Source organism: Schistosoma haematobium, chromosome 1, assembly GCF_000699445.3.
Source record: "Schistosoma haematobium chromosome 1, whole genome shotgun sequence".
NCBI classification, from domain to species: Eukaryota; Metazoa; Platyhelminthes; class Trematoda; order Strigeidida; family Schistosomatidae; genus Schistosoma; species Schistosoma haematobium.
This window is the reverse complement of record NC_067196.1, coordinates 34,235,644-34,258,260: the sequence shown is the minus strand read 5'-3', so window position 1 is coordinate 34,258,260 and position 22,617 is coordinate 34,235,644. Positions and strand designations below refer to the sequence as shown.

The following is a 22,617-nucleotide window of genomic DNA, read 5'->3' as shown; positions in this document are numbered from 1 at the left end:
TGTGGATGGGTGACCGGGAGCTTCAGCTAAGGTATGTTCGGTAAAAGTAAACATGTCGGCATCAGTGTCAAAGACCCACAGAACTATTTATTTCAGAGCTTTGTTCGAGGCTGCTTATATAATTTGAATCTCAAATGAGTTCCGGAACGATTTTACAGCAAAGTCAGAGTATGCGATACAAGTAATTTCATTGACCTAAAACAAACGCGTATATCTAACCACCAAATCCACGAATGCTCATTCGAATGGCGAAAATCACGTGGTTGGTTGACTATGAAGAGTGAAAACGTTGCATGAATGACTGCGAAGAATCACCCTGTTTAAATTATTTGGTCGAATATTTCTCCAGTAACTTCATTTCAATCCGCAGCCGAAACCCTATAGCCTTAATATGAAGCTTCTTTTTTGTGTAGATTAATCAAGCTTAGAGAACGCAGATATAACCCTGCATTTCAAGAGTTTTGATTTGTCTTCACTATTCAATTTTTGACATTTGTCTTAGCGAGATCTAGTGACCGAGCGGAGGAGCGCTATATACAATGTGGGAGTTACAGGAGTTTATCGGAGACGGTACTTCCCTAAATATCTTGTTACAGATTTTAGTGCTCAATAAGACCTTCGTTATCAGCCAACCAGGTGTTATTAAGTTTGGTGGTTCAGGATGTGACGTTGACTTGCGGCCGGCTGTGTGCAGTGAGGTGGCTAATATGTTTGTTATCGGTACTGATACTAATTGTGTGGTATGCTTGTCCTGTTTTAATAAACACAGTAGAACGGTTTACAGTTTAATTTGTCGGAAAATGTTCAGGGACAATCTTTAGTCAATGGCGTGTTGTCAAAAGAATACCAGCTCATAAAGTCAGGAGACATGGTACAATTTCGTTCCGTATCGAACAAGAAGTTTATGTATGTTATCAGCTTATTAATTTTCGAAGGTTGATCTACAAAGAAATCAATATACTTTTTTCTTCGATGGAGAGGAATATACGAAAAAAAGCTAAAACAGTCGCCAACCTCATTCATGCAAAAGTTTTAAGCGATTGGTCAAACGAATGCAATGTTCTTGTTATGCAATCTCTGATTGTTACTTCGAAAGTGATAGTTTCTAATATCGTCCTATTTTTAGCAGGTTATATGTGCATTACTTAGCTGTATTCCTATTGTTACACCGGACTACTTGGAAGAAATCAAGAAAATCCAAGGCTACACATTCGCAACGAAACCTGATCCAGTAACACATAATTCTTGACTTTTAACCCTCTAGAAAGACTTTTTGCCGATTATGAAGGAGGAAAAACTGACACAGAATGACGCCTCGAAGTTTCTCCCCAATGATTTGCGACGTCTTTTATTTAGTGGAAAGGTATTCTTTGTTCTAAATAAAGACAAGGTTAGTCGTAGATCTGACTATAAACTATTCGTGGTTGTAGTACAATATTCTGTCGGAGATAATCCGTTTGGGGAACGGGAGTTCATGTTTACTTGATTCTCCCGATGCTCTACTTACCTCCAATTCAAACAATAAAGTGCATGTGACTGGACATATTGCTGTAGATGATCTCCTTCGTGATATTTTATCGAAACCAGAGTCGTGCGTCGTTCATTTTCATCCCACATCTGTAACCGAATCATGGCAGCGAAAAGTTTATTCTGTATTGCGTAGTCTACGCCGCAGACCCATTCTAGAATCAGAACTGGGTTTCGCTGTTGTATATTGCTCGACAAAGTTATATTGCAATCCAGATAAACGCTGCCGTAAGCAATTATCAGTATCTTCTGTTTTTAGACGTGTAATTGTTTTTTCATGTCATTGAAAATTTTCGGCAATCGTTTTTTATCTTATACTAAAGTGACGTGTAGTCAGTGAAGAGATAAACTGAGTATTTAAGATTCCATTCCGTTAACATGCCGTGTGTCATTGTTTGACCTATTAATTTCAAGCGAATTGACCATTTGTTATGTTGTTTATGAAGAAATAATGTTAATCTTTACACAATTTTGTATGAAAATTAGATTGTGTTGATTGTAATTCGTTCCATACTAGAGTCGTTTCATGAAATCGTGATTCCTGGCAACGAATATCTAGGATGATCTTAAAGATTGAATAGTTTTGTAAAACTCCGATTTGTAAATTAAATCGGCAAAAGCAGTATATGTTGCTTTCAACAACCATGAAACCGATGTTAGGGTCCGCGTGACTGTCGTAACTAATGGTTGGAGACTCTGGTTGACATGGCTCAGAATCGATCACGGTAGCGTCGGTGTATACACTCTCTGTCTTCCCTTGAACTATGAGATTAAAATCGCTTAATATCTTTCTTTCTATCTACGTACTAAAACATTCTTCCTGTACTACATCCTTATATGCAATCTTTCTTATACATATTACCACCATTGAATTAATTACTCCTATGAATCCGGTGTTTATCTTGTTGTGCTAATGCGGTATGGCAACTTGGACCGATGCATATACGTGCCTGGTCTTACGTTGTAGCTGACTGACTGAAACTAATGTTAGAAGTGTCGAAATTATTGAGAAGGGTTTCCCTAAAAATAAAGAATTAGCGGCTGGAACTTATAATTTATCGTTAAACCTTACTGCGTTTAGCAGAAAGTAAGGCTTAACTACTCATCCAATTTGTATCAATTATTCAAACAAATAACTAATCTGTTCATATCTGATAGTATTAATACACAAGTATAACTCTACCTTTTTTACACTTACAATCACTCACATACTGCACATGAGTATATCTCACATAATTACCTAAACCTGAGCGAAATAACATTATGACCAAACTAGTTTTGAATGTACTAAATATCTTACTTTGATCCCTTTGTGCTGTATTAAATTGTACTCATTTAATCACAGTTGTTTACTCATCCTTTGAAGAAGTGACTTGCAGTAAGTCGCGGAACTCTGACCGTTGCTGCTACCTTAACGTGATTGTCGGGCTTACTTGTCGTAATGAACCAATAGAAATACATTGGTTGGAACAATCGTTCCTCAAGGTCCTACCATGTCAAACAGGTCGGTTGAAGAATAGTAAGACTGCTAACAGTACAGAGGTGTAATGGCAGTAAGATATTTCCTTCAGACACCAAGCATAACAGCGATGCAGACTTCCCACAAGGAAGGGTGGGGTTAGAAAAGGTCGACCCCCAAAGTGCACACCTCACCTTATCCTACAGATTCCTATCTCTGGCCGTAAGGCCCCAACAAGTACGGAGCTAACACGAAAATTACTCACAAAAGGTTGTGTGTGACCGGTCTCAAGCGGTTGTCACTTGGGCAATCGTTTATTTCTGACAAGCACTATTTTTAAGCATAAGGAGAGACATCGTCTGATATAGCGACCCCATGCACCAAACCAGCGATGAACTCAAATAGACCATATCGCCATCAGTCATCGTTGGAGGGGCTCGATAGAAGACTGCCACCCGTTCTCGAGTACATGTTTAGACTCTGATCATACTCTAATACGAGCACGCATTTGCTTGCGCCTCACTGGACACAGAAAAATCACATTAAGAAGACCCATGAAAGTTGAACTCAGTGACGAAAAGTTAAGAGTAGATTCCGGGAACAAATGAGGACACACTTAGGTAGTTCCGAAAACTAGGCTAACCTAGATGTTGATTAGAAAGATATACGAACATCTGTGGAAACAGCTGCGACAACTATTGCACTGATAGATTTTCGTGAACTTAGCCGATCAGGCTCCGAACGCGATGAAAGCGAAAACAAATAAGATATAAGCTAGTCAAAAGCCTGCGGAACGATCGTCATCAGTCGCAGGCAACGAAAGCAAGGGATGGAAAAGGCAGCGGCTGTAGGTAACATCAGACATCTTTTCAGACTAATAAAGGAAACCGGAATTAAAAAGTCGTGTGAAACAGTTTTGGAAAAAAGACACCCTTATCTGCTCTCAGTTTAGAGATTTAGAACGATAAACGGAACACTTCAAGGAGCAATTTGAATTAAGCTCCTCGACACTGATTGAAGTTCAAAAGCTATAGCAGATGGATTAACTCTAGATGTCTTTAAGGATGGTGGTTCAGTTTTAGCGATTAGGTTGACAAATATTTTCGCTAAAATCTGGGAATAGGACGTAATCTCATGTGACTGGTCGCAACCACTGATCGTCTAAATATATAAGAAGGGGTCGAGGTCATCCTGTGCTAACCATAAAGGGATTAGTTTAACCAATATGACATCTAAAATACTAGCCTCAATAATTATCGGACGCCTTAAAAAGACTCGTGAACTGCAAACACGAGAAAATCAGGTTGGCTTCAGATCTAGTCGTGGCTGCGTCGACCACATATTCACCGCTCATCAGATTTTAGAACACAACCATGCCCATTCTTGCCCGACAATGGTAGTTTTTTTAAATTTAGAAGCAGCATTTGACTCTGTAGACCGAGAGGTTCTGTGGCAGTGACTGTCGTTGAAAGGTGTACCTCAGAAGTATATAAACCTTGTGAATGTTCTTTACTCGAACACTACCAGTCTAATCAGAGCTTATTGAGAACTGTCATTTGATTTTGCAATCTCAAGTGGTGTCCGCCAAGACTGTCCACTATCTCTATTTCTGTTCAATTTCGTCATAGACCTACTGCTGGAAATAATGTCGTCGTTTACTGCATTTTCAGGCACTGATCCCTTACCAGGAGGTTCACTTATTGACTTAGGATACGCAGGTGACATAGTCATGTTTGATGAAGCTGATAAAATGCAGTCTTTTGGTAGCACTCAGCAACAATGCCAGAATGTTTGAGATTCATTTCTGCTCTAAATGTTGCTTCAGGACTTGCCTACATCAATACCCTGGACCAAGGATAGGGAGTGAAGTAGTCGAACGCGTGGACAACACTTATCTTGGAAGTCTGATCAGCCCTAGTGGGTTGGTGTCTGATGAAATCTCAGCATGGATTCAAAAAGCTCGTTTGGCTTTTACCAAATTACGTGACCTATGGTGAAGGAGAAATTTCCATCCACTACTCAAGGAACGAGTATGCTGCTCAGCAATTTGTTCTGTTCTACTTTACGGCTGCCAAACGTGGCCATTAAGAGTTGAAGATACTCGTAAGTTACTAGTACGCGATTGCAGATGTCTTAGAAATATTGCTGGGATCACCAGGTAGGTAATGGTGAGGTTAGACGTGTAGGGTATCAGGGAACGATGGCAAACCAGTTGATGAGGTTGTGAATTTTCATCAGCTGAGTCACCTGTTACGTATGCCTGAACGCTGATTACCATGACGCGCAATGCTGACTAGTGTTGGAGACGTATGGAAGTTAGGGGCGGCCAAACCAGAACGTGGCATCAGTCCATTAGGTCACTAACTTCTGGTCTGATCCACGTTGGTGGATGCAGACCATTTGGTTGGGGTCTGTGTAACTATCATTACCAAGGGTTGGAGACTGGGTGACATGGCTCAAGATCAGTCACGTTGGCGTAGGTGTACACATTCTTTGTCTTCCCTTAAACCGTGAGATTAAAACTACTTTATACCTTTCTTTCTACGAACTAATTCTTTCCCTCTGTATCATATCATTATGTGCAATTTTTCTTTTTTATATTACTACCATTGAAGTAACTGCTTCTATGAATTCGGTGTCCATCTTGTTGTGCTAATGTGGTATGGCAACTTGGACCGATGCATATATGTGTCTGGTCGTGCGTTGTAGATGACTGACTGAAGTCACGAAACATCAGAAGATCAATTTTCTACTCGTTGGGATATTAATAATATTTTAATTATTTCTTTTTTTGCTTAGCTGATGGATTATACCAAGAAATTGATATATCTGGTACATTCTCGGTGAATCCGTTTCAAATAGACTCGGAAGTTGTCTCATCAGAACTTAGTCAATCATCTACTACAGTGGTTGGCGCGAAAATTCCTGACTCTACTCATAGGAAGTTTGTCCCTACTGTTTCTTTCCGATCGCATCATTGTTTTAGTTTTTTTGTTTAATTTTTTACTTTTCCTAGGAAAATTCACAATATCGCAAGAACGAAAACTCTAAACATTTAATCCGTTAGGTCTTTGACCACCTCTTTAATGAAATCGCCGGTTTGAACCAGCACTATTAGCTTCGTTTTACTTGTTTGCAAATAATACAGTAATCGATTTTATATGTATCAAATTGTTTGCTTCGGAAAACACTTCAAAAATTGAACTTGATGTCTGTGAATCTCAACAAAGGAAAAGCAAATGCGCCTTTCCTCTTGAAGACATGAGGCGACTATAATTTTATTAATTTTCTAGAGGATATTTAGGGATAATCTTAGTTTCAATCTTTGTTTTCACTTTAGATTGACTATTTGTCTTTTCATATCAGAAGAGTTTTTGTGGATATTATAGTAATTTCAATTTGTCTTTTCACAATTTTTCTATCTTATTTCTTGTTTGATTTTCAGTCATTTGGGTTTGGGCGTCTGTCATCATTTCTGTGAATTTAGTCAACAGAATTGGTTGTAAATCATTTTCCAAGCAGTGGTATAAACTCAGATTATTATTCGCATAAAAATCAGGGTTATTAGCCAGCAACACAAACCAAAATTAGTAGTGCAAAGTTTGAACATGTTATCTGCTTGTTAGAATTTGAGTGTGTTAACCTCTAAGGGGATACAACAGTGACTCTTGGTTCTGAAATTGTGCTTCGCCTAACTCTATCTCTCCACACTATATACTATAATTGATAGACTTGTAAATTCATACCCATGGAATTCAACCAACTTCATTTGTCCAAAATAATGTTCGCTTTTGTCATAGAAGATAATGTTTCTGTCTCTTTCAGCTGTCGCATTGATCTTCAGATAAAAATTACAAGAATCTCTCGTGGCTTTTAACGATAGTTGGGTTTGGTAATGGTTGCTCTAGGGTTTTCATACGTTAAAATCTGGTATCATTGGCTGATATAATCTATTAACGTAATGTATTTTTGGAGCATTCACCACTTATCACCTATGTTTTCTGCGTTTTAAGATGAAACGGGGTCTCTGCAGTTTGTTTTATCTAAGTAATCAGATCTATGGTGTTTATTTTTTATTTGCCTTTTTATTGTTTCATACCCAATATTTATGTGTACAATATTCTCTTAGTTTTTCATCTAAAATGAAGAATACCGAATCAGACTCTGGACTCAAATCAAGATCATATCAAACTGCAAGGTTATGTGAACGTAAATTTGGGTCTATATCTAAAATTGTTCCTGTGAAAACTGTTAGTGTTCTAATTTTAAATGTTCATCTGATTTGGTGTCTAATTAATCTCTCACTGTAACTGATTTTCTTGGTATAGTCTGTGTTTTAACCAAACTGCCCATTTTAGGATGTTTGATACTATGTGGCTACCCAAACCAAATAAAATTCCAGTGGCCTTAGGTCTGACAATCGTTATAGCTGAATTAAGCAATGACTTTCCTGATTAATTACTTTTTGATTAAGCGAAACGTTTATTGCATTATGCAACTTTGATTTCAACTTAATTATATACGATTCATCATTGAAACAAATACTACACTTAAATCGTCTGATTAAGTCAGTATATCATAGTTATTCCACTGCTCGTAACCTATTGTGGTTGTTTAAGATTTTCCGTGGTGTAGCTTACTAATGAAACCGGTTAAATATGGTAGAAACTGGCATCTTCGAAGTTGAAAATAAATCTATCTCACAGCTTAACAATGTTCATATTTAGCTACGGATTATAACAATTGAATGCAAATTTATGCGTGACAATTCAAATTTTTTTGAAAAACATCTCAGCGAATTGGAACACTAAATTTTGATATCATTTCAAGATAGAAAAGCAGACTGTTATACTTTTTTGCCTTGACTAAGTGTAAAAATTCCGTCTAGTTGATTGTGTTTACATGAAAAGAGAATTGTTTGGAAAAGTTTATCATAAATTTGTCGTCCTCCTTCTGGTTGATAGTTTTAAATTTCAGGATTTTTCTCATCATCAATCATTTTCATTCAAAATCCGCTATTAACTAAGTGATCAGTAGTTTGATGGTTAAGGAGTTCGACCTTGGACCACTAGGTCTCATGATCGGGTTCTGTTCCACCTACTAGGCAGTACCACTAATCCTCGTACATAAGGTATGGCTTGAAGTCGAGTATAATAATCTGTATTTGGCGAGTTGCATTGATCTTTTTCTTTCAATTTGCTCTGAAACAATTCCTCAAAACTACCAGCCTTCAATATTCTTGTAAATAAGCATTTCCTGTAAGTTTTGTGGTCGAGTAGCAAATAATTCTAATATTTAAGTTACTATGTATATAGAAATTGGCTTCATTCAGCCGAATTATTGTTTACTATACTATATATAATTTTGTGATATGTTATATCTTCACTTTTTGTGTTAAGTAAAAATTCGGATCTCTAGTTGTTTGTTTTTCTTAATAGCCTGAGCGTATAACTGTGGGAAGCGTTTTAGCATATGACTCAGAGCCTTTAGTAAGTCAAAATTTTGTTGATTCACCACAAACTGCACATTTGGATTTGGAAAATCAAGAGCCTTGTAAACTTGAAGCAATCTTGAAAAACAGTATCTCTACTTCAACCTTCGGTAATTGATTTTTTCAATAATTCATTTGAATTTAGATATAAGAATTTGGTTTATCACCCATTTTAGACAGAATAATCTCTTATAATTCCTTTGCATTTGATTAACTGATTGCTTTCTTACAAATTTTTTTCACTCGTGTTACTTGCAACTTTACTATGAATAGGGTCTTTTATTTCATCTGTTGCTCATTTCGTAAACACATTATATTTTGATTGAGATCATAAACCGATTGATGTTAGACCACCATTGAAAACATGATCTAACATCAATCTGTTCATGATCTCAATCAAAAACTTAATAATCTCCACAACCCCTATACTGACACTTATTTTAGACTGAGAAATTTAACTGTGGTTTATTGTTATAAGTTGCTTTGATATATTTCTGTCCTATTGTCTGAGGAAAATCATTTTTAGATACAGTTATTCACAAATAACGTAGAACTTGACATAATGCTGTGCCGTCCCATTTCGCCACACTCAGGAAGAAATTCACAAGATGAAGAACTAGCGAATCAAAAACAATATTAATGGCGATAAAAAATGGAGGTAGAAAATATAAATGAACTGGATCACAGTCCAATAGTAATAGTTCTAAAATAAAATTAAATTTACTATTTAGATAAGGATAATGAATAAGTACATCTGCGCAATTGCAACTACTTTCATCTGAATTCTCTTAAACTTTAGCAGGAAGTTTCATCTCTTAAGACAACTCATCCATGGTCAATTTCCTAATAGATTGCTACTTTATCTTAGTCCGGTCGTTTTATCCTAATTCCAGAATACTTCTCTAAGCACCATTGCATATTGGAGTATGTGGTAGCTCTGCTTTGATTTCCAATCCACCTTAGTCAATAAAATTGCTAAGTCTCGTCAACCAACATACTATTTTTATCTAGTGTTTTACTCTAAAATTCAGTACCGCACGAGTAATTCAAAAAAGATTTCAACATTTAGGGGGCTCCGACAGAGATCTATCCTTCATTAATTTAAACTGTTTTACGAATAACTTCGTCTTCTATTTTTGCCTGTTCATAATCATTTTTTCTATGTTCATACTTTAAATTACATGTCGTTTCCGTTGTATTTTTCGCAGAATTGTCATTAATTCATCAACCTTTAGGATGCACTGATAAGAATGATTTGTTAAACACATTAAACAATATGCCTTCACTTCTTCAAACAAAAATTAAGCAAGGTACGTTGCTCGAGTCTAACGTCAATAATAGGAAGAATACAACTCAGCTCTCACCATCATTGTCTAACAAAAGTTTTGACAGTATCAAACCGGAAATCCCTAAGTATGAATTATTATTGGAAAATGATGCAAATTCATCTGTTGTAACTGGATCGAATTCATGTAGCCTCGATTTAAATAATGGTCATTCATTTCCATCTAATAATGAAAATCGTCGATCAGGAAGTTGGCTCCGAAAACATCCAGCTGATAACGGTGCTGATGTTGTTGATACAGTAAGTTTTATTACCTTCTATGGATTAATATTTCCAGTATAACACGGCCCGGAGTACAAGGACTAATTACTTCAGTAAAGATGTTAACCACAATACAATAGTCCTTTGCTTAAACTTACTAATATCGGAAGTTGTACAAACGAGGACCAACAAATGGAAAGTCTTTCAAGTGATATTGTAAGAGCTAAGTGAAAGGGATGATTTAATTTGTTTATTCTGGTTAGTGTTTTTTTAGCAAGATTGTTTCTACAGGATAAGGTTGCTGACATTATGCCCAACCCTCGTCTTTACCCGGGCTTGGGACTGGCAGTAACCATAGAAAAGCTATAGGCTGAGTGGAAAAGTGACAGGACCTGATTATATACCAGCTGAAGCACTGGAGTCAGACATATGATCAACTCCAAACATGCTCCACGTTCCATTCAAAAAGATTTGGGAGGAAGAACAAGTGCCGATAGACTGAAAGGAAGGATATCCCATCACAATACAAAAGAAAGGAGATCTGAGCAAGTGTGAGAACTACAGAGGCATCACACTACTGTCGATGCCACGGAAAGTCTTCAACAGAGTGTTGCTGAACCGGATGAAAGATTCAGTTGACACCCAACTTTGAGATCAACAGACCGGATTACGTAAGGATCGGTCGTGCACAAACCAGATCGCGACACTACGGATCACCATTGAACAGTCGATTGGATTGATTTCGTCACTATACATCAACTTCTTTGACTATGAGAAGGCGTTTGAGAGAACGAATAGGAGAACCTTATGTGACCTTCGACACTAGGGTGTACGTGAGAAGATCGTCAACACCATCCGGAATCCATAGAACGGACTACACTGCAAAGTTGTGTATGGAGGACAGCTGACAGACACATTCCAAATAATGACCGGAGTCAGACAAGGTTGTTTACTCCCCGCCTTCTTTTTCTTCTGGTGTTTGACCTGATTATGAATACCTTCACATCTGACTGGAAGCACCAAATGCAATGGATAGCTTGGATGCAACTAGATGTTTTGGACCTCGCTGATAACCTAGCTCTTCTATCCGATAGGATACGCAAGGTACCCAATTTTCGTTGGGCGGATACCATCAGCAACAGGGTACTGTGGAAGAGAACTAACCAGCTTCGATTTGGAGAAGAAATTAAGAAAAGACGCTGGAGGTGGATAGGACGTATATTGTGGAAGTCATCAAACTGCTCCACGAAGCAAGCCCTAACTCGGAATCATGAGGGGAAACGGAGAAGAGTAAAACCAAAGAACAAATTGCACCGAGAATTGGAAGCAGATATGAAAAGGGTGAATAGCAACTGGAACGGACAGAGTTGGATGGAGAATGCAAGTGGTTGGTCAATACTCCTCCACGAAGTGTAACATGTGTAAGTAAGTAAGTGGACGGGATATGTTATCTCTTCTTTTACTAGAGCGAAAAATACTGAGTGTTTATAAAATAGTCATCCCACGGATCATTTTTGGCTTTCTTGCATATCGTAGTGAAGAAGCTTATACGTCTCAGTCTTCAGTCAGTCTGTAACAACGTAGGACTTCGTACGTACGTACATCAGTTCGAGTTGCCACACCACATTAGCATAGAGATGCAGTGGTCGATTCAAATCCCGTAGTGGTAGAGGTAACAAGAGTATAAGCAATAATCGGGAAGATTAGTGTTTGGAGATGTTACTTAAAGAGTATAATACAGTGAAATAAATTTGAGAGGAGAAAAAAAAGAGACAAGGAGGAATAAGGAGATCAAAATTTGGGAGAACACAAAGAGTGAATGCACCTGCGCCATTGCAGACGATTTTCAGCCATATCATTCAGGGTCTCTAACCATCGGTTGCTATCATCTCGCGGTCCCCAACCAGGTAGTCTACACCTAACAACATGACTCAGTCCACTTGTCAGTGACTTCATGGACTTGTGCCATGTTTTGGTTTGGCCGCCTCTAGCTTTCTTCCAACCTACTCCTACACCAGAAAACATCGCACTTTGGGGCAGTCGGTGGTTGGGCATACGTAACACGTGTCCCAGCCATCTCAACTGATGAAGTTTCACTGCGTCATCAGTTGATTTGCCATCCTTACCTAGTACCCGTTCCCTAACAACTGCATTGCTTACTCGATGGTCCCAGGATATACGAGCAATATTTCGAAGACATCTATGATCAAATACTAGTAACCTACGAATATCCTCTACTCTTACCGGCCATGTTTCACTGCCATAAAGTAGGATGGAACGAACTGCTGCGCAGTAAACACGTCATTTGGTTGATAGACGGATATCTCGCTTACGCCATAAATGACGCAAATTGGTTAAAGCTAGTCAAGCCTTCTGTATCCGTGCTGAGATTTCGTCATACACCAGACCACAAGGGATGATGAGACTTCCAAGATAAGTGAAGGGATCGACACGCTCAATTACTTCACTTCCTATCATTAGTTCGGGTGTCAATGCAACCCAATCCTGAAGCAACATTTTGCATTTCGAGGGGGAGAATCGCATCCCGAACATGCTTGCATTGTTGCTTAGAGTGGTCAGAAGACTCTGCATTTTGTCAGCGTCTTCGCCAAATAAAACTATGTCATCAGCATATTCTAAGTCAACAAGTGAACCTCCTGGTAGAAGTTCAACCCCTGGAAATTTAGACGAGGAAAACGTTATCTCTAAAAGTACGTCGACGACAAAGTTGAACAAGAATGGAGAGAGTGTGCAGCCCTGATGAACACCACTTGAGGTAATCAATTCTGATGACAGTTCGCCATAAGCTCTCACTCAATCAGTTGTGTTCGAGTAGAGAGTCTTTACAAGGTTAATGTACTTCTTTGGTACTCCTTTCAGTGACAAACACTGCCATAGAACCTCACGATCAACAGAGTCGAATGCTGCCTTAAGGTCGAGAAGTACTACGATTGTGAAGCGTCTGGGTGTGTGTCTATGTTCTAGGACCTGACGTGAATATCTGGTCTATACAACCACGTCCAGGTCGAAAACCAGCCTGATTTTCTCTAGTCTGTTCTTCACGAGCTTTGGTTAGGCGTCGAAGTATTATTGAAGCTAATATTTTAGACACTATATTTGTCAAACTGATTCCTCTGTGATTGTCACAAGAGGACTTTTGTCCTTTTTTATAGACTGGCACAATCAGTGATTGAGACCAGTCAGATGGGATTACGTCCAGCTCCCGGATTCTGCCTAAGACCTCAGTCGATCTCACTGCTAATACTGAACCACCATTCTTAAAAATCTCAGGAGTAAACCTGTCAGGGCCTGCTGTTCTCCCACGCTTCAGACTTTCTATAGATTTTTCAACTTCGTAAAGAGTCGGAGGACTTACGTTAACTTGCCATTCAGGTAAACTAGAGATCGTGGTAAACCGAAGTGTGGCTGAGGGCCAGTTGAACTGATCCCTAAAGTGTTCTGCCCATCGATCCAATCTCCTGGATTGAGAATGTATAATATGTCCATCTTTCTCTGAGAGTGTTTCGGTAACAGTCGGTTTCCTAATACCGGTTTCCTTAACAAGTCTGAACAATTGTCTGCTATTACCTATTGCCGCTGCCTTTTCCATCTCTCTTGCTTTCGCTACCCACACTGTTCGCGATCATTGCCTAGACTTCTTGTCAGCTTGCGCTTAAGCTGACTCCGCTCTTCGTTATGTTCAGGGCCAGATGGAATGAGTTTCCGAGCACCTATCAGTGTGGTAGATGCTGCTGAGATCCAGTGTTTCTCCCTAACCTTACGCTTTACCGTACTAGCAGATATCAATGCTGTTTCCACAGCTTTTCGGATGTCATTCCATGCTGCCTCGGGGTGGGCATCACATACATGGCTGCCTAACTGTTTTTCTAGTTGTTCCTGAAATATACTCTTAGCTTGACCATCATTAAGTAGGTCCATGAGAGGCTTCCTTACAGCGTCTTTCCTACGTGAGGTAAGACGCAGACAAATACGGGCTCGCACTAGAGCATGATCTGAATCTAAGCATGTACTCCAGAATAAGCGATACGTCTAAGCAACTCAGATTGTCAGTTTAAAAATTATCAAGATTGTTTGTACTAAATCTGTGTGTGTTAAATACTATCTTCTGGGTAAGTTTTCGAAAGCAGACTTTTCTGCAGTCACACCGAATTAACTAGACAACTCGGAGGTCTCATTTGTTATACTTCCAAGCCTTAGTTTTCAAAGTATTGGGATTTTCTGTAGCGAGAAATACATGTCCCTTCCACTAGGCACCCAGGCTGTATCACAGCCCACAAACAAATCAAGTGAATTATGTGGCGCATACGTATTCGGTGCCCCTTTGTACCAATATTTGTGTTCAAATAAATAAATAAGTCCCTGCCACTTTGTTCCCTTTTATTTTGAGGTTTTGTATAGTTACATACATAGTGATCACTGGTTTCTCCTTAAATCATTTCACTCACTGGACTTAAAAGGTGTACATTCCTCAACCATGTTTGCTAGTTGAATTCACTGTCATTGGCAAACCATTATTTTTATCATAGTGCAGTCAATGGAATTCTTTAATTAACAATAATGATTGCATAAATTGAATTGTCGATTTAGTGTTGAGATTTCTATCTAAGGTTAAAAGGAATACTAATTTTGCAATTTATCAAAACATACCAAAGTAATATAAAATTACTACGCTTGAATTAACTTATATATAACTGATGTTTGGTGAGTAGATTATTATATTGTCCAGGTGTTTTTTTGAAAAAATGATTTATTCTGAAGAACTAAACAGATGAATAAGACTACTAAGTTAGTTTCTTCGAGTTTTTTCCCCGGACACATTAGGCACAGCGAATTAAATAACGGTAGTAAGTAATGCTGTATAATATGGTGAACAGGAATAGCATATTAAAATATTAGTTTAGGGACTTGTAGTTTGTTCTTTACAACTAATCTATGAAATCTTATTACACTCAAGTGTTTTCTTCCGTGATAATAGGTTATCTGTTCCAATCTGTTTGTCTTCTCAAATTTAAATGTTCTGGCGTAAAAAAGCTGAAACTTATTTTCTCCAAATGTTCATTTGTATTTCTAATTAGTTAAATCAAACAAACTTGGTAATTCTTGCCCCTATAACTATCCCTCAGAAAGTTCCACAACTCCACAGTGACGAACAGTTAAATAAGGTCAACTTTAAAAACTTTATCAAAGTAAGTAATTATTGTTGTTGCTATTTTAACATTTTTAACACGTATATATGCACGAATCTGTATATGGAGTTTGAGGATGTGTGCTATTTTCACGTCTTTTAATTGAATGATATGATTTTGTCAGTGCCAGTTATAAGGAGTTTAACATTTTGTTGGCCTTACGGCTGACGAGATGTATTTCGTTGAAAGCTAGTCGATCCTTAAGAAATAACATGGCTGCTTATAGTAGTCTATTTAGTTATTTACTCTATCACGATGTATCCATAAATATCGCTAAACACTTTTCGCTAGCATTTGACTGGATACGATTATTTGCAAAGTTACTGTAAAATATGTTTGATGGATAAACCATTTGTCCAATTTACTACTAAATATTGCGCCTTGTTGAACCATACATCGACAAATATGGGCCAGGTGACGTATTTAACCAACAACCAGCTATACACTTTGGAAAAAAGTTTATCATGCATGTTGTAATCATGAACGAGATATGTGCACCGACGTGACAACCAGGGTATGAAAAAGGTTTAAAAATCCTATTCAAGATGACTGCGAGAGTGGTCGTCCATACTACAAACCTATTTCTTAATTTACTCAAGCACAGGAAGATGTGTCATAATAAGCCTAACGTTTTGGAAAACAACGTTCAAAACCATAAGAAAAAGTATCAGCAGTAATATTCGAGTTCACAAATTATCACAAATTCATATTCTGTTCATTAGATACCTATACTCCAGTCCTTCGGTTAGTTGATGTTTTACTTAGTCTAGTAAATGAAACCTTTAAATAAATTTACAAAGAATCTAATCGCTTTGTAAATTTTCTGTGACCGTGTGCTATGTCTTTCACTTATCCGTCCTATTTCTTCTTTGTATTGTTTCCTAAATGGAAATATTATCTGTCATTCTAGATCTGGCCACCCTATCTTCCTCGGAACACATTCATAAAACCTTGTGTTCCCAGTTCGTACTTGTCAAAACCTATTCCTCTGACTTCTTATCAACAAACACTAGAAAAATGTGACAGTCGCAAAAGTCTTGTAAAGTCAAAACAACCATTAGATAATGAGCAGGAGCGAATTAACAAACTTTTCGAGTGAGTAGGTCAATCTTTTTTTTCAGTAAACTTTAAATGTACTGATGCATTTATTTCTGTCCAAATCCGTTAAGCATAAAGTTTCGGTGATCTTACTCAGCTATAATGATACCGTAAAGCTAAAAAAGGACTTATCACATGTAGGATATATGTGGGTATATTTGATTTTTAGGCTTTACTTAAATTGTAAACATATTTTGAAATACTGCATTTACATGTACTTATAAAAGATTCAGGAATATCTAGTGTAATTTACTTATATGGAACCCTTACCAACGCAAAATCCTTACATGTAAGCAAATAATTTTTACCTATGTATTAATTAGGTAGTGTTTGTATACACTTTGTTGTTTAAAAATCCGACCGTCTGTAAATTTTACTGGTTCCCCAACTGTAGTGTATTTGGTGTAATTTTCGAGTTTATTGGAATTGTTGGTTAGGGAAGATTATCTTCTGTTTCATCAGCTAATTGTTATTCTAGTGATCCTAGATAAACTATTGAATAAACGTAAATTTATAAAGGGGATTGTGAGGTTTGTATCGTATTCATTTTAAGTAAACAATTGTTTTGATTTCGTAGTTGATGATTTAATCAGATACGTTTATATCGTGGTAGTTTGACTCTTCTAGTACTGTAACCCCAATCAACACCGTGAATTTCAAATGCAAAGTATTCGAAAATAGGCTCTGTTGTAAATCTTCGCAAAGTAAGAAGTATAGGATGATTTTTTGTCCCTAACATTTGGTCGAAATTCGTTTACAGTGGTACAGCCGCAACCTTATTTGTGTAATTGGTTCTTAAGAGAAATCTCAATCTCTTTATTTTCTTGTCCTTAATCACTGAGCTATTTATATTTGTTGTGACTATAAGTCAATCTTATGCCGACTATTGAACTTGTCTTAAACTACTGGTGTTATACAACTCGAGGATTTTTACGTACGGTATGAGATAGTTAGTCATTGTACGTAGTCATATAGAATATGTATGGGAAACAAAAATTGTTGGTTTTTAATTAGAACTTCAACATCTTTTATTCCAATATACCTTAATATATGCATACATGAAAAACCTTAAATCGGTCAGAGCATTTTTTTGATTTAATAACTCAAACAATATAGCCGATCGGGATGAGTAATATTTAAAGATGGTTTGGATTGTCCCGTTAATTTTTTGACTGAGATTTGACTATTCATTGTTGGCATATGGACGTCCTGTGCGGATTGCTCCGATATAGCAGTTATGACAAGTTGACACAGAAGCACACGGTACTGAGTTCGAGTCCTGGAGTGAACATTAACTCTGGGGTCCAGATACACCTAGCTAACTTACCCCGTTAGGGTGAAACGGGCATCCTGGACCCCAACGCTAGGGAGATTCCATCTATTATATATTAACTATCTTTATTGGCATCACATGACTAAACAACACAAAGAGATTTATTGAAGCATAACATGTTCACTACTTTTTAATTTTCAGATGAACTAATAATTGTACTCCAGATGTGTAAATTGTTTACTGAAATTTTGTATTTTTGACTTTCAGAGAATCTTGTAAAGCCCCATCACTCAAAAAGTTCGGGAAACTCACGACTTTTTAATTTATATAACATTTCCTTGGTTTCGGCAATACAAACACATTGTAATCCTTCAAATGATACTTTTCCCCCTCAGTTTGTTTTAGCTAAGTAAAGATGTCTTGAGGGATCTCAGGAGTATTGTTTGTATGTAATCAAAGATAATTTTACTATCACTATTGTGTTCAGAATAGGGTAGTATGGTTCACTCTAAGACCCCTTAATTCGCTTTTAAGTACTCTTTTGTGAATCAGTTCTCACGGCGTTATCGTATTTATTTTTATTTATTTGTTTGAACTCATATACATAGATACAAGGGGGCGCCAATTACATACGCGCCACACAATAACAATGGGGTTGTGAAGAGATAGAGAATATAGAGTGCGTATAATAAAAAAAGAACAACAACCAACAAGAATTAGTGTATGCAAGTAAAATAATAATAATGGGAGGAACAGTTCAGTTAACAAAAATTTAACCAGAAAGAATTCTTTCAATTAGAGTTACGTTCATTTCTTATGAAGTAAAAGAAACAACAGGATTGTCACTGGCTTCTATTCTGAGTCATCTCTAGGACCAGTCTTATTCAACTTCCTATTGTACCATGACACCATGCCATACACTGACCACCTCTTCGCTCTTTCCAACCGCAAGCGATTTTACTCGCCATTTTCATGGCAATGGCAACCAATACTAATATATACTTTTTGGTGAGTGGTAATTAGCCTCAAACCTAGCTCGGTTTGATATTCATTTGCAACAGATGCTGTAACCAGTTTGCCGACTTCGATCCATTTAGGACGACAAATTTGTTGGCCACTGAAACATAAGGGATGATTAGAATCCAAATAGGTACTCCAAAAGGAGCCGCAGTTTTGTGTACAATCACGCCAGCAGTAGTTGATCGCGATGCGATAAGTCTCAGTCCAAACTTGAGATGCAAAGAAAGGACGCCAGGTGAGACATCGGCGATGACTGTGCCGATAGTTAATCCCAACCGGAAACAGGTTGTAGTCTGCGCAGTAGACGGTCCTCTTTATCTGAGCTGCGACCGACAAGTCCTCATTGGTTACCCAAACGACTCTCCTCTGTGCTTAGACGCCTAACACCCACAGTCAAGTCTCCGGTCAGTACGCTTAACTGATAGTGTAACTCATCCTTTGTCGCATCCGAGATGCAATCTGTCGAAATGTAAGCGGAAATGACGAAAAGACGTCGCTTCTCACACTGATTTCTCACTATGATGGAACTTTCTAATCTAACAGCACATAATTGGCTGTTAATGAATATCCAGTCGATCAGTGCTGCCTCAGCTCTAGTGCTTAGTGCGACACAAACGACAGCGAAACTAAATGTAGATGCTACAGGGTCCCTGGATAAACGCATGTGAAACAAGCCCTTCGAAGCGACAGATGGAGAGCGAATTTGCAATGCTTCACTAGAGTCTTGGATAGACAACAAACGTCTATATTAAGACTTTCTAAAGACATAGCCAATCATATATATGTCGTTTGGTCTGCATTAGTGTGTGAACGTTGAAGGAGGCCAGTTTGAATGGCATACGTGGTTTCACAAAGACTGATTCAGTATTCCTAGTCGGTGGTAGCATTCAACTTTCGACCAGTCAGTGACTTGGGATCGTTTATGTAGGACAGGGTTTCCACCATAGGCGAACTGCTGGATAATTTTAAAAATAAAATACGCAAAATGAGAGTAAGGGGGAATACACAAATGACGAGTATTATCATATTATTGTGAATAGGCGTTGAAGCAGGAGCAATTTTTTCAGTAGTAATCATTGATTTGTGCGAGGGCCCTGATACTGTCCGAGCGCCCAGACCAGAGCAAGTGTTTTTCTTAGGGATCAACACTCGGAGCCTTTGGCCTAAAGATATGATCCACAAGGCAGTGGGGCAACGTCAGGAGATGCAGTTCTATGGAAGCCGGTAACCAACAATCGGTTCATAGGCCATTTGTTCCCTCGGGATCCTGGGGTCTGTGTGCACCACCGGCTTGAAACTAAGGTTCTCTATCTCCCCTATGTGAACTCACTGTGCCACTAACCCAGTTAAAGCGCTGAATATTCGCTATCGTGTAGGAGACTCGTGCTGCTATAGATGATATGAGGGAATAGTATAGGTTATAATATAGAAGCTAATATCTATTTTTCGACAGTTCCTAATTATATTTTACAAAAAACACCTAATGAATTTTCATGTAATATTTGTATATAGAATTGATCTTGCGGTGTACACCTATCGTAACATTGTAAGGAGTTCAGATTTTCCGTATTACGAAAAAAACAATGATCCTGACATTTTACAGTACTGAAAGACAAAATGCTGAGAAAACAATCAGCACGGATTTGAAGAACTCGTTTGGCTTTCGCCAACTAACGTCAGCTGTGGCGAAGGCGAGTTATCCGTCTATCAATAAAAGGACGAGTATACTGTGCGGCACTTTTCTCTAAAATCTGGGAATAGGACGTAATCTCATGTGACTGGTCGCAACCACTGATCGTCTAAATATATAAGAAGGGGTCGAGGTCATCCTGTGCTAACCATAAAGGGATTAGTTTAACCAATATGACATCTAAAATACTAGCCTCAATAATTATCGGACGCCTTAAAAGACTCGTGAACTGCAAACACGAGAAAATCAGGTTGGCTTCAGATCTAGTCGTGGCTGCATCGACCACATATTCACCGCTCATCAGATTTTAGAACACAACCATGCCCATTCTTGCCCGACAATGGTAGTTTTTTTAAATTTAGAAACAGCATTTGACTCTGTAGACCGAGAGGTTCTGTGGCAGTGACTGTCGTTGAAAGGTGTACCTCAGAAGTATATAAACCTTGTGAATGTTCTTTACTCGAACACTACCAGTCTAATCAGAGCTTATTGAGAACTGTCATTTGATTTTGCAATCTCAAGTGGTGTCCTCCAAGACTGTCCACTATCTCTATTTCTGTTCAATTTCGTCATAGACCTACTGCTGGAAATAATGTCGTCGTTTACTGCATTTTCAGGCACTGATCCCTTACCAGGAGGTTCACTTATTGACTTAGGATACGCAGGTGACATAGTCATGTTTGATGAAGCTGATAAAATGCAGTCTTTTGGTAGCACTGAGCAACAATGCCAGAATGTTTGAGATTCATTTCTGCTCTAAATGTTGCTTCAGGACTTGCCTACATCAATACCCTGGACCAAGGATAGGAGTGAAGTAGTCGAACGCGTGGACAACACTTATCTTGGAAGTCTGATCAGCCCTAGTGGGTTGGTGTCTGATGAAATCTCAGCATGGATTCAAAAAGCTCGTTTGGCTTTTACCAAATTACGTGACCTATGGTGAAGGAGAAATTTCCATCCACTACTCAAGGAACGAGTATGCTGCTCAGCAATTTGTTCTGTTCTACTTTACGGTTGCCAAACGTGGCCATTAAGAGTTGAAGATACTCGTAAGTTACTAGTACGCGATTGCAGATGTCTTAGAAATATTGCTGGGATCACCAGGTAGGTAATGGTGAGGTTAGACGTGTAGGGTATCAGGGAACGATGGCAAACCAGTTGATGAGGTTGTGAATTTTCATCAGCTGAGTCACCTGTTACGTATGCCTGAACGCTGATTACCATGACGCGCAATGCTGACTAGTGTTGGAGACGTATGGAAGTTAGGGGCGGCCAAACTAAAACGTGGCATCAGTCCATTAGGTCACTAACTTCTGGTCTGATCCACGTTGGTGGATGCAGACCATTTGGTTGGGGTCTGTGTAACTATCGTTACCAAGGGTTGGAGACTGGGTGACATGGCTCAAGATCAGTCACGTTGGCGTAGGTGTACACATTCTTTGTCTTCCCTTAAACCGTGAGATTAAAACTACTTTATACCTTTCTTTCTACGAACTAATTCTTTCCCTCTGTATCATATCATTATGTGCAATCTTTCTTTTTTATATTACTACCATTGAAGTAACTGCTTCTATGAATTCGGTGTCCATCTTGTTGTGTTAATGCGGTATGGCAACTTGGACCGATGCATATATGTGTCTGGTCGTGCGTTGTAGATGACTGACTGAAAAATGATTTCGCATGTCTTTTTATGATGTACACGATGTGAATAATGATGCAATTAATAACCTCTAATCAGAATGCTATTAAAATGAGTCACAAAGTCCCACTCCATCAACTGAGATGTTTTGAGGCCGTTCCCAGTACATCCATTTTGATGGCTAGTATAGAGGGAATTGTCGAATTTATCGTCCTCAAAAAGTAGATCCTAAGCAGTGAATTAGTTCTACGCAAATCGGTTACGTTGTTGTGAAATAAGCCACTTAGGTCTCAAGTAATGGCGTCAGAAGTCTTTTGTGATTATGTAGTTTTCACGTTGATTGTAGAAACCGCTTATGAAACTGGGTTACTAATTTCGTTGATTTTTTTGGATCTCAGAAAATTACGGACGAGCGAACGAAGAAACACTTGATGTCGGTCGACATTAGAGCTTCAGTTAGTTTTTTGTAACTAGCTTTCTCTACATAATTCACAACTAGTAGTAATGTCCTAATTTGATACTTGTTAAAGCAAACAAACATGCTAGGATGTTTGGGATCCGTTTTCCTCCATCTTAATGCAGAATATTGCTTCAGGACTGATCTGCGTCAACGCCTCAACTAATAATCTAGTGTATTTGAGTTTAGTGGTCACTTCATTTATCTTGG

General features: G+C 38.2%; 1 protein-coding gene across 2 annotated transcripts; it reads left to right on the top strand.

The window, feature by feature from the left end:
- Nucleotides 1-504: 504 nt before the first annotated feature.
- On the top strand, nucleotides 505-22,579 carry MS3_00008279 (uncharacterized protein). 2 transcript variants are annotated; one of them, XM_051216640.1, is made up of 14 exons: nucleotides 505-570; nucleotides 604-740; nucleotides 773-906; nucleotides 936-1,095; nucleotides 1,130-1,231; nucleotides 1,265-1,390; nucleotides 1,431-1,755; nucleotides 5,786-5,930; nucleotides 7,116-7,236; nucleotides 8,425-8,587; nucleotides 9,686-10,062; nucleotides 15,120-15,230; nucleotides 16,141-16,325; nucleotides 17,869-22,579. In XM_051216640.1, exons 1-14 carry the CDS (start codon nucleotides 540-542, stop codon nucleotides 17,921-17,923), a joined length of 2,172 nt encoding a protein of 723 aa, XP_051073813.1. In that variant the 5' UTR covers nucleotides 505-539; the 3' UTR covers nucleotides 17,924-22,579. The 2 variants fall into 2 exon arrangements, with proteins under 2 accessions (XP_051073813.1, XP_051073814.1); XM_051216641.1 differs by adding an exon at nucleotides 10,100-10,239 and having other exon boundaries at nucleotides 505-740; nucleotides 5,786-8,587.
- The last annotated feature ends 38 nt before the right edge of the window (nucleotides 22,580-22,617 follow it).